Here is a 13,615-nt window from a genome sequence, read left to right as displayed (position 1 = left end):
AGCTGATGGATGCAGAGGTCCTGAGGTTCACCCGTAGAGAATGTAGGTTGCTAGGGGACTGAGAGAGCTGCAGTCCCTGTCCAACTCCCTGGCTCTGTGTCCCTCAGAGAACCAAGAGACAGAAGAAAAGAGTAGAGAAGATGTTGCAATGTTGCGTGAGGAGCTGCGTCCTGGCTGCGATCAGTCTCTCCAGTCTGGCCCTGTACAATACAGTATGGGACTTCAGGAAGGACAGAGAACAGGACTCTTTAAACCTCTTAGTGTTGCTGCAGGACACAGAACAGGAGGGAAACACTTTAAATAACACCCTAATGAGATAACCAACCCATCCCAACCCCCTGCTAGACTTTGACATGCAAGGGAAGGACGGGGTACTGGCACTGAAACAGGGGTGATTATATAACTAACTGGCTACAACAACTGGACACAGAAGCTCCCCTCTGCTCTGCTCAGAGACATGACCTTCCGTCTCTACAGACCAAACAGACAAGACAATAACAGGAAGACATAAGACACGGAGACAGGTACAAGGAGAAAGACCAGACAGGGAGACAGACCAGACCGGGCAACAGGGCATCAGATATAGGGAGAGAGACCAGACAGGGACACAGGGAGACAGGCACAGGTAGACAGACCAGACAGGTAGACAGACCAGACAGGGAGACAGTCCAGACAGACCAGACAGGGAGGCAGTCCAGACAGGGAGACAGTCCATACAGTCCAGACAGACCAGACAGGGAGGCAGTCCAGACAGTCCAGACAGACCAGACAGGGAGGCAGTCCAGACAGTCCAGACAGACCAGACAGGGTTGCAGTCCAGACAGTCCAGACAGGGAGGCAGTTCAGACAGACCAGACAGGGAGACAGTCCAGACAGACCAGACAGGCAGAATGGGAGACATACCAGACAGGGCAACATGGAGTTAGTCCAGATAGAGAGACAGGTACAGGGAGACAAGTAGACAGGTACAGGAAGACAAGACGACAAGTACAGGGAAATAGGTAGACAGACCAGACATGGTCAAAGACAAGACAAGGACACAGGTACAGGAAGACAGACCAGACAGGGAGACAGAGCAGACATATAAGGGAGCACCCCTGTCCAAGTTAACAATGTTATGAATTACAGTAATCAGGCTGTTCCTAGAGGACCAATCAGTGCTTGACCTGGAACAAACGTTACGTTATGGATACATAATGGTGACATTATGACATAGGCCAAAGGTTATGACATTATGACAAAGGCTTATGTTAAAAGGTCAAATGTTGTAAGGTTATGGTGTTCGATATTATGTTGATGTAATGGGGACAAAATGGTGATGTTATGGTGATGTTATGGGGACGTCATGTTGATGTACATAAGATTACCTTTAACAGAGAAAGCATAAAGTATTATCTCTTCTTCCCAGTCTAGCCCCGGTGCATTATTGAACTAACTGAAGGCACGTTATTCAGCCACTCTTGAAGGAAAATGGCATCAAGCCTCAGAGTGCTGATCTCACACGAGGTGAAAAGGTGAAAGAAGTGCTGATCTCAACGCAGGGAAAGGTGAATGGTCACAGTTGTGACCTTGATGAAGTTGATGCTATAACAACAGCCTGTGGTCAAACAGAGTAAGTTCTCAACTGAAGATGTTTGTGATCCTACTCTTTCAGCACACACCCCAACTCAGCTCTCAGATGATCCCTATGGGATCCTTGTATCTGGATTATAATCTTCCTTTTGATTTAATCACATCTGAACCTGGGGGGTTCCTCATGGCCAGGGATAGATATTTCACTACAGGAATCAGAAATTGTAGAATTATACTTACGTTTGAAGCAGGAAACTGTAGGTGAGAGAGGAGAGAGAGGAGAGGGTGCGGGGGTGAAATACACAGCAGATGTTATTGCGAGTGTAGCGAAATGTTTGTGCTTCTAGTTCCGGCAGTGCAGCAATATCTAACAAGTAATCTAACAATTCCACAACACCTACCTAATACACACAATCTAAGTGAAGGAATGGAATAAAAATCTATAAACTTAGCAAAAAAAGAAACCTCCCTTTTTCAGGACCCTGTCTTTCAAAGATAATTCGTAAAAATCCAAAAAACTTCACAGATCTTCATTGTAAAGGGTTTAAACACTGTTTCCCATGCTTGTTCAATGAATCATAAACAATTAATGAACATGCACCTGTGGAACGGTCGTTAAGACACTAACAGCTTACAGACGGTAGGCAATTAAGGTCACAGTTATGAAAACTTAGGACACTAAAGAGGCCTTTCTACTGACTCTGAAAAACACTAAAAGAAAGATGCCCAGGGTCCCTACACATGAACATGCCTTAGGCATGCTGCAAGGAGGCATGAGGATTGAAGATGTGGCCAGGGCAATAGATTGCAATGTCTGTACTTTGAGACACCTAAGACAGTGCTACAGGGAGACAGGACGGACAGCTGATCATCCTCGCAGTGGCAGACCATGTGTAACAACACCTGCACAGGATCGGTACACCCGAACATCACACCTGCGGGACAGGTACAGGATGATAACAAAAACTGCCCGGGTTATACCAGGAACGCACAATCTCTCCATCAGTACTCAGACTGTCCACAATAGGCTGAGAGAACCTGGGCTTGTAGGCCTGTTGTAAGGCAGGTCCTCACCAGACATCACCGGCAACAATGTCGCCTATGGGCACAAACCCACCATCGCTGGACCAGACAGGAGGCCTGTACACTGAGGCCTGTACTCTGGAGCGAGATCGATTTGGAAGTGAAGGGTCCGTCATGGTCTGGGGCGGTGTGTCACAGCATCTTTGGACTGAGCTTGTTGTCATTGCAGACAATCTTAACGCTGTGCATTACAGGGAAGACATCCTCCTCCCTCATGTGGTACCCTTCCTGCAGGCTCATCCTGACCCTCATAGCAGCGAAGAGCCCGGATCTCAATCCCATTGAGCACATCTGGGACCTGTTGGATTGGAGGGTGAGGGCTAGGGCCATTCCCCCAAAAAATGTCTGGGAACTTGCAGGTGCATTGGTGGAAGAGTGGGATAACATCTCACAGCAAGAACTGGCAAATCTGGTGCAGTCCATGAGGAGGAGATACACTGCAGTACTTAATGCAGCTGGTGGCCACACCAGATACTAACTATTACTTTTGATTTTGACCCCCCCCCCCCCCCCCCTTTGTTCAGGGACACATTATTCAATTTCTGTTAGTCACATGTCTGTGGAACTTGTTCAGTTTATGTCTCAGTTGTTGAATCTTGTTATGTCCATGCAAACATTTACACATGTTAAGTTGACTGAAAATAAATGCAGTTGACAGTGAGAGGACATTTCTTTTTTTGCTGAGTTTAGATATAAACATAGGGATTAGCAATGGCCAAGCGGCATAGGCAAGATGTAATAGATGTTACAAAATACAGTATATACATATGAGATGAGTAACGCAAGTTATGTAAACATTATTAATGTGGCAATATTAAAGTGACTAGTGATCCCATTTATTAAAGTGACCAATGATTTCAAGTCTGAATGTAGTCAGCAGCCTCACTGTGTTAGTGATGGCTGTTTAACAGTCTGATGGCTTTGAGATAGAAGCTGTTTTTCAGAGATCCTCACTGAACTTCTGGAGAGAGTTTGCTGCACTGAAAGTAAAGGGGCTGAATAATTTTGCACGCCCAATTTTTCAGTTTTTGATTTGTTAAAAAAGTTTGAAATATCCAATAAATGTCGTTCCACTTCATGATTGTGTCCCACTTGTTGTTGATTCTTCACAAAAAAATACAGTTTTATATCTTTATGTTTGAAGCCTGAAATGTGGCAAAAGGTCGCAAAGTTCAAGGGGGCCGAATACTTTCGCAAGGCACTGTAGCTGGTTTTTGTAGTCCGTGATTGTCTGTAGACCCTGCCATATACGTCTTGTGTCTGAGCCGTTGAATTCTGACTCCACTATGTCTCTATACTGACCTTTTGCTTCTTTGATTACCTTGCAGAGGGAATAACTACACTGTTTGTATTCAGCCATATTCAGCCATATTCCCACTCAACATTGTTAAATGCGGTGGTTCATGATTTCAGTTTCTCATGAATGCTGCCATCTATCCACGGTTTCTGGTTAAGTTAGGTTTTAATAATCACAGTGGGTACAACATCGCCTATGCACACTGTTTGTATTCGTCCATATTCCCAGTCAACTTTCCATGGTTATAAACAGTGGTTTGCACTTTCAGTTTTGCGCGAATGCTGCTATCTATCCACAGTTTCTGGTTAGGGTAGGTTTTAATAGTCACAATGGGTACAACATCTCCTATGCACTTCCTTATAAACTCACTCATCGAATCAGCGTATAATCAATGTTATTCTCTGAGGCTCCCAAGAACAGTCCCAGTCCAGGGTGATCAAAACAATCTTGAAGCGTGGATTTCGATTGGTCAGACCAGCATTGAATAGTCCTGTCACAGGTACATCCTGTTTGAGTTTCTGCCATACCTTAAGGGAACATTTTGACATTTGCCATATGGTTAGTGAGAAAGACCACATTGCAAATGTACGGTCCCTTACTAGACGTCCGAAAACGTTTGTAAAATTTGCGGACGGCGTCGGGCCGTGTGGCAGGGCCGGATCTTCCAGGAAGTCATCAAACGAACTCTCTCGGACATTCAGTTTCCATTTGATAAAATAATCAAATTTTGTTCATTTTTCCACTGTCCCGGTAAATCCCACAAGAGGGCGAATGGAATCATATTGCAAATGTACAAAACATCACGAAATCACGACGTGGCCTTATCTCCTAAATGGAAAATATTTCGAAGCCGAAACTTGGTGAGCATAGGTTTGGCATAATGGGCAGTTGGCCCCGAACACGATGGCGTCTAGGCCTCAACGGTTTTTGAGTTATGGCCATTTTTCTGGGATTAAAGGTCCAAAATGAAAATAGAGCAATAATTTTTCTGCTTCACGTCAAAGTAAAGGAACCTCCGGTGTCAATAAAAAAGAACCAGTCTTTTATCTATCGTCATTTAAGAGAAATCGTACAATGTCAAATTGGTGATGTTCAAAAATATATATATTTTTTAAACAGTTACAGATCCAGTTGCAGCGTGTTCATACGAATCTTTTTAAAGTGTGCTTCAGAGCTCTGCGAGACTTCTGTGATTTTCTGAAATAACACACACTCACTAAACCCTCCGTACATAAGTCAGTTCTTAACATAAAGACTTAAAACTCAAAAATCTATAATTGCCTACCCCAAGGAGGATATGTGTTCACTTTCAGCTTCCTGTGTAAACCGGAAGTGCCTTAAAATAGTGTCACAGGTGCTGTTTCGAAGGGTTAAAAAGGTCAGATCTTTTCAAAACTTCATATGTGTGATTAGGCAACCCCCATGAACTGTAAATCAGTAATTTCTCCCAGAAAATTTCAAAGAAAGACCATTTTGACCAATACAAAAATGACAACATTTAGAAAAGTCTCAGAGGCACAAGACTAGGTGCATTGAAACCGGCTCGGCCCATAGAGACAGACCCCAATGTTTCTGTCCGATACAGTGCCTTGCGAAAGTATTCGGCCCCCTTGAACTTTGCGACCTTTTGCCACATTTCAGGCTTCAAACATAAAGATACAAAACTGTATTTTTTTGTGAAGAATCAACAACAAGTGGGACACAATCATGAAGTGGAACGACATTTATTGGATATTTCAAACTTTTTTAACAAATCAAAAACTGAAAAATTGGGAGTGCAAAATTATTCAGCCCCTTTACTTTCAGTGCAGCAAACTCTCTCCAGAAGTTCAGTGAGGATCTCTGAATGATCCAATGTTGACCTAAATGACTAATGATGATAAATACAATGCACCTGTGTGTAATCAAGTCTCCGTATAAATGCACCTGCACTGTGATAGTCTCAGAGGTCCGTTAAAAGCGCAGAGAGCATCATGAAGAACAAGGAACACACCAGGCAGGTCCGAGATACTGTTGTGAAGAAGTTTAAAGCCGGATTTGGATACAAAAATATTTCCCAAGCTTTAAACATCCCAAGGAGCACTGTGCAAGCGATAATATTGAAATGGAAGGAGTATCAGACCACTGCAAATCTACCAAGACCTGGCCGTCCCTCTAAACTTTCAGCTCATACAAGGAGAAGACTGATCAGAGATGCAGCCAAGAGGCCCATGATCACTCTGGATGAACTGCAGAGATCTACAGCTGAGGTGGGAGACTCTGTCCATAGGACAACATTCAGTCGTATATTGCACAAATCTGGCCTTTATGGGAGAGTGGCAAGAAGAAAGCCATTTCTTAAAGATATCCATAAAAAGTGTCGTTTAAAGTTTGCCACAAGCCACCTGGGAGACACACCAAACATGTGGAAGAAGGTGCTCTGGTCAGATGAAACCAAAATTTAACTTTTTGGCAACAATTCAAAACGTTATGTTTGGCGTAAAAGCAACACAGCTGAACACACCATCCCCACTGTCAAACATGGTGGTGGCAGCATCATGGTTTGGGCCTGCTTTTCTTCAGCAGGGACAGGGAAGATGGTTAAAATTGATGGGAAGATGGATGGAGCCAAATACAGGACCATTCTGGAAGAAAACCTGATGGAGTCTGCAAAAGACCTGAGACTGGGACGGAGATTTGTCTTCCAACAAGACAATGATCCAAAACATAAAGCAAAATCTACAATGGAATGGTTCAAAAATAAACATATCCAGGTGTTAGAATGGCCAAGTCAAAGTCCAGACCTGAATCCAATCGAGAATCTGTGGAAAGAACTGAAAACTGCTGTTCACAAATGCTCTCCATCCAACCTCACTGAGCTCGAGCTATTTTGCAAGGAGGAATGGGAAAAAATGTCAGTCTCGCGATGTGCAAAACTGATAGAGACATACCCCAAGCGACTTACAGCTGTAATCGCAGCAAAAGGTGGCGCTACAAAGTATTAACTTAAGGGGGCTGAATAATTTTGCACGCCCAATTTTTCAGTTTTTGATTTGTTAAAAAAGTTTGAAATATCCAATAAATGTCGTTCCACTTCATGATTGTGTCCCACTTGTTGATTCTTCACAAAAAAATACAGTTTTATATCTTTATGTTTGAAGCCTGAAATGTGGCAAAAGGTCGCAAAGTTCAAGGGGGCCGAATACTTTCGCAAGGCACTGTAGCTCATTCAAGGACCCCGTAGCAAGGCATGGAAAAAAGTGGATTTTTAGCACCAATTTTCAGCACCGAAGGACCTATCAAGCCGAAACTCGGGATTCGGGGCCTACACATGATGTCAGAACTGGACCCGCAGCTAGAACGTAACTATGTGTTTTACGTTTTTATTATGTTTTAAACTGAAGGCGCTGTGAATTATGGGCCTGCTCTGAAATATGTGATAGTTGGCTTCTAAATGAGTTGGGAAAAGTGGGTTTGGTGTCAATTGGTATCAGTTTGGTGTCAGAATGACATCTAATTGACCGATAGACACTTACTTGCTAGTTGACTTTTGTACATTTGCAATATGTTTAAACGGAGAGGGACCATCACCTAAATGGCATTCTGAAATCAACACTAAAAATGGCATCACCATAGTCTCCAGACTGTGCCGAGTTCAACGAGACGCCCCCTTGACCGTAGCTCGCTCTGAGTGCAGCGACCTTGAAAAAAAGAAGGCCCAAAATGAAGCCTGGCCCTAAATGTTATTTGCTTTTGGGTGACAGTGAGAGAACCGTTAGGGTGAGAAGCACAATTCGACCTCAGGTCGGGAGGTCCTGAGGTCCTCCCGATCCGTGCAAGCCTAACCTTGACCATCTGGCATTAACCCTTAACAGTAAATCAGGGTTTTTTGATCTCACAGATTACAATGACTTCTCTCCCCATAGGAATACATTGCCTGCTCCTCTAAAGTCAACCTGAAGCCTATGAATGGGTTATGAACCTGTCTTCAATGACAGTCCATCAGGACACAATGAGGTCTACCTGTGTCGATTCTAAGCTTCCTGAAGCAACCGGAAGTGGTTAAAATCACCCTAAAAGTGTTTTTCCATATCCAACCTGCAGTTTGATAGAAATAGTGCATTCAACCCTGTGTAAATCAGTCAGTTCTTAGCGTAAAGACTTAAAACTCAGGATTCTGTAAAAGCATACCACAATGAGGATATGTGGTTTACTTATAGCTTCCTGTGCCAACCGGAAGTGCCATAATTGGTGTCACAGGGGCTGTTTCGAAGGGTTAAAAAAGTCAGATCTTTTCAAAACTTCATATGTGCGATTAGGCAACCCTCATGAACTGTAAATCAGTCATGACTCCCATAAAATTTCAAAGAAAATCTAAATCACACACACACACAGCTTGGAAGGAGGGACACATTGGGGTGCGTAGAGACAGACAGTGCCTGCAATAGTTACCTTTGTTCGAGCTAAAAAAGAACCGTCAGACAGAGTTCTGAAACTTTAGAAACCTGTTCTAGACCTCAGTTCGATAGTGCGTGGTGAGTAGGCTCTAGAAGGTTCTCGGACCGAGAAACAGCCTCGTACATTTGCAATAACTTCAATTCATTTTCGCATCACAAAAATGCTGACATTTATAAATGTCCCAGAGTCGCAAGATTAGGTGCATTGCGACCACCTCGGCCCATATAGACGGACCCCAGTGTTTCTGTCCGATAGCTCATTCAAGGACCCCGTAGAAAGGCATGGAAAAAAGTAGATTTTCAGCACCAATTAGGGTCTTGCTCGGGCACCGAAACTTGGGATTCGGGGTCGCATCAGCTAGGCCTACACATAACGTCAGAACTGGACATGCAGCTAGAACGTAACTACGTGTTTTACGTTTTTATTATGGTTTGAACAGAAGGCGTTGTGAATTTTGGGCCAGCTCTGAAGTATGTGATAGTTGGCTTCTAAACGCGTTGGAAAAAGTGGGTATGGTGTCAGTTTGTATCAGTCTGGTGTCAGAATGATATCTAATTGACTGATGGACACTGACTTGCTGGTGACTTTTGTCCATTTGCAATATGTTTAAACAGTGAGGTACCATCACCAAAGTGACATTCTGAAATCAACCCCAACAAGTGATGGAGAGGAACCAGAATCACTGCCCAGCCATCCCGAGTTCATCGGGCCAGTTAATTTCGCATTCCTGCAGGATTTTTGAGCATGCCAAATTCGTGATGGTAAATGCCCATTGAACCATATTGCAAATGCACAGTGCATTTGCAACAGTGAAAAAACATCACCAAATGGACATGATGAAATCAACACAACGAGCGATGGAGAAGAACCACTATCACTGCCCGGCCATCCTGAGTTCATCAGGCCAGTCAATTTCGCATTCCTGCAGGATTTTTGAGCATGCCAAATTCGTGATGGTACATGGCAAATGGACATAACATCCTGATTTGGCATTTTCAAATCTTTCATATTGCATTTGAACATTTCTTATGGCATTTGGCCAAAAAAAGTGACTTTTGACTTTGACTTCCTATGAAATCATATAGTAAAAAAAAAGATAATAAAATATGACTAAAGTATGTTGATACAGTTCTTATACATGTGTAATTGACACAAAAAATCAAAATAATTTTGAAAAACGGTCCAGAAAGCACTTTTTTAAGGGGGTGATACGTTTTTGAAAAGATGTTCAGTTTTTCAAAATGTTACTTTTGGATGTTGACTTGCGTTACATTTGCAATATGAAAAACCACGGTGGCGCGCACTCGCCACCTGTTGGATTTTTAAACTTTTAAACTTGGCATTTGCCATATGGCATTTGCAATCAACTTTGAATTAAACAACGCCGAATTGAGTGGTATTGGACACCGTGTATATGGTTTGTCCAGTGCCAATGACTTCCCATTAATTTTTGTACATTTCAGGGGGGTGTTCCCTTAAGGGAGGAGAAAAATATAGTCGTGGTCAGATTTGCCAAAGGGAGGGCGAGGGAGGGCCTTGTATGCATTGCAGAAGTTAGAGTAGCAGCGATCCAGAGTTTTACCAGCACAAGTGCTACAATCAATATGCTGATAGAATTTAGGTAGCCTTGTTCTAAAATTTTCTTTGTTAAAATCCCCAACTACAATAAATGCAGCCTCAAGATATATGGTGTTTCCAGTTTGCATAAAGTCGGGTAAAGTTCCTTGAGGGCCATCGTGGTATCGCCTTGAGGGGGGATATGCACGGCTGTGACAATAACCGGCGAGAATTCTCTTGGGAGATAATACGGTCAGCATTTGATTGTGAGGTCAATTCTCGGTCAGGTGAACAAAAATACTTGAGTTCCTGTATGTTGTTACAATTACACCATGAGTCGTTAATCATGAAATATGCTACCCCACCCTTCTTCTTCCCGGAGAAATGTTTATTTCTGTCGGCATGACGCACAAAGAATCCCGGTGGCTGTACTGACTCCGACAGCATATCCCGAGAGAGACATGTTTCCGTGAAACAGAGTATGTTAAAATCCCTGATGTCTCTCTGGAAAGCAACCCTTGCCCTAATTTTGTCTACCTGGTTATCTAGAGACTGGACATTAGCAAGTAATATACTCGGAAGCGGTGGGTGGTGCGCGCGCCTCCAAAGTCTGACCAGAAGGTTGCTCCGTCTACCTCTTCTGTGGCGACATCGTTTTGGGTCAGCCTCTGGAATCAGTTCCAATGCCCTGGGTGGTTCGGACAAAGGATCTGCTTCGGGAAAGTTGTATTTCTGGTCATAGTCCTGGTAAGTTGACGTCGCTCTGATATCCAATAGTTCTTCCCGGCTGTATGTAATAATAATTCAGATTTTCTGGGCTGACAATGTAAGAAATAAGGGAAAAAATACGTAAATAAAACAAAATACTGCAAAGTTGCCTAAGGACTAGAAGCGAGGCGGTCCTCTCTGTCTGCGCCATCTGAGATTGGGAATGGGTGAGGTCAGGGGTTGAGGTGAATGGGTTGGAAAGGGAGGGAAGCATGAGCAGAAAGAGGCAAAGGAATGAGAAGTGAGTGAGAGAGAGTGAGCGAGAGAGCGCTGGAGGCCAACCTCACATCAATTTGCAGCTGAGCGGTCTCCTGTCTGTCCTTGATGCTATGTCATTGAGAGGAGTTTCTGAGAAAGCAGACTCAAAGAAGGCAGACTCCTTGGTAGTGTATTAGGAAGTGTATAGTATTAGCCTTGGGAGCTGGGTTGTAAGGGCGACCTCTTGGCAGTGCATTGGGTACAGCACAGTACTGGCAGGCTTTCTCATGGCTAGGTGTTGGCAGGCTTTCAAGAGCTTAGCTCTTAGCACGGCCACTGTTTCTAGTCACACACACACTCCTCACAGGAATCCAGGGCACGCAAACTGCACAGTACAGTCGGGAACACCAACACAAACACTCATGCATACGGTCAGGTCCAAAATGATTGGCACCCTATTAGCAAAAATTGAGATTGGAGAACACATTGGGAGGAATCTTAAGAGCATTCCTCCATTCAGAATATTTCCAGATCCTTGATATCCTTCGTCTGTGCTTATGGACTGCCCTCTTCAATTCAAACCAAAGGTTTTCAATGGGGTTCATGTCCAGAGACTGATATGGAAATAAAGCTCTTTGGCCACGCACACCAGTTGTGGATTTTGCGTAGAAAGAAAGATGCACATGCAGAAAATAATCCCATACCTACTGTAAAATAAGGTGGTGGAGCTTTAACGTTATGGAACTATTTTGCTTCCACTGGTCTTGGGCCTTGTTAAGGTCAACGGTATCATGAACTTTACCCAGTCCCGGGACATTTTAGCCAAAAACCTGGTTGCCTCTGCCAACTGTACATACAGTTTACACACACACTGTGCACACAAAATAATCATAATACAAAAATCTGTTTATTATCTTTTTATTTGTAAACATAAGAAATACAGCATGAACTTCATCCCACTCCATACTATTTCCCCACTTTTCCATTGTCATTTAAGATACATTTGGTACAAGTTTTCTTTTTTTCACACATTCAGACAGACATATTATTCATGCTATGATACATCCTTCAAGAGCCGATCTTCGAGTGTGCATTTATAAGTGACTGTTCCTTGGTGTTTCCCATCCCAAATCTACACTTATAGATGCACACTTGAAGATCTGCTCTGGATGGACTAGTAACAGCATCGCAGAAAGTTTGAAACACCACCTTATTTCTTTACACACCAATGTAAGCCAAAGAGTGCATCACAAATGACATTCTATATGGCCCTGGTCAAAAGTAATGCACTACACAGGGAATAGTATACTATTTGGGATACAACAAAGGGGTTGGTTGTGAATTGGTCACTACTCACTAGTGTCTCTCTCTGTCTCATAGTTGTTTGTGTTTGTCTGTCCCGTGCTGCCTCAATAGAGAGACGTAGAGGCGTATGAAGGAGTAACAGACTCCCAGAGAGCAGTACACTGATGTCACCAGCAGGGGCACGAAGGGCATGGTATGCTGCCACGGCGACAGAGGGTAAACAACCTCACAGAGGATCTCTACGGCAACCAGGCCCAGGAGGTAGGTGGTTTCCAGAGGGTTAAGGAGGGAACCCCTGTAACAGAGTTAAGATCGTAGTGTAAACTCACACAGCTTGAAATGTTTCCACGTGTGTTGTTTCAATGGTGCAACTGGCTAGTACATTTTCAAACGGGCGGTCACATGTACCTGAGACCAATACTGGTAAGGATTTGTGAGCGAGGAAGCTATGATGTTAAGCAGCACACAGTGACACTAGTTATACCAAGATAGGAGCTAATTGTGCTCTGTAAAAAAAGCAGTGCTTTTAGACAGGACCCAAACGCAAAAGGTATCAGTATTGGTAAACATGAATATTAACTAAATTTATTTGCAGATTATCTCCTGATATACCTGACCAATATTGAAAACTCAATGGCTTCCCTTGCTAAAAATATTTTCGGAATACTCTAAAATCTCAGGATATAAAATGAACGTAGAAAAAAACAAAATAACGGCAATAGGAAAAATAAAAAGAATAACTCATGATCTACAGCAAATCCTTGAAGTGGACCACAAACAAAAAATATATAAAAATAACTTTATCCCATTACTCAACAATATGAAAGCAGATCTATTTTAATGGGACAATCTTCCCATACATTTTACAGGTAGAATAAACCTCTTCAGAAAGGCATAGCTCCCAAAGTTTTGACATTTATCTTTGGTAATACCAAATATCCCACCAAAAAACATCCTTTAAAAAAGTATACCTCAGTCATAATAGACTTTATATTGGCAAATAAAACGCATAGAATAAAAACAAAACATTTTCCCATCTTCCTAAGTCTGAGGGTGGTTTTAAACTTCCAGACTTAGAATTGTATCAACTCGCCACCCAAGGCTTGCAACATAAAAGCACAGAAGACGAACAATAGGTACATATTGAAGATGTGCACGCTCATCCCCAGAATATTTTCACGTGTCTATTTTAGGATAAAGCTAAGAACATTAACAACTTCATAGTTAAGAACACTATAACAATATGAAAGAAAATAAAACGGTTTCTACAAGAATCAATATCACTCCCTTAAAGCACAACCGCATGGAACAATCCTCGAATAGCGTTTCAGAATTCACTGATAAATTGGTCCACATGGAAAACTAAAGGCATAGAAATGATTTGATTTGACATGGAAA

At 42.8% G+C, this 13,615-nt stretch overlaps 1 protein-coding gene across 2 annotated transcripts in view; it reads right to left on the bottom strand.

The window, feature by feature from the left end:
* Positions 1–11,814: 11,814 nt before the first annotated feature.
* alg8 (ALG8 alpha-1,3-glucosyltransferase) overlaps positions 11,815–13,615 on the bottom strand; it is a 28,903-nt gene continuing 27,102 nt past the window's right edge. For both annotated transcript variants that reach the window (XM_021563254.2, XM_036944391.1), the window contains one exon: positions 11,815–12,512. In XM_021563254.2, coding sequence (XP_021418929.1) covers positions 12,287–12,512 — 226 coding nt within the window. In that variant the 3' untranslated portion in view covers positions 11,815–12,286. The remainder of the gene's footprint in view (positions 12,513–13,615) is intronic.

The sequence above is a fragment of the Oncorhynchus mykiss genome, chromosome 15 (assembly GCF_013265735.2).
Source record: "Oncorhynchus mykiss isolate Arlee chromosome 15, USDA_OmykA_1.1, whole genome shotgun sequence".
Taxonomy (NCBI): Eukaryota; Metazoa; Chordata; class Actinopteri; order Salmoniformes; family Salmonidae; genus Oncorhynchus; species Oncorhynchus mykiss.
The sequence above is the reverse complement of the archived record's forward strand: the minus strand, read 5'-3'. Positions and strand labels throughout refer to the sequence as shown.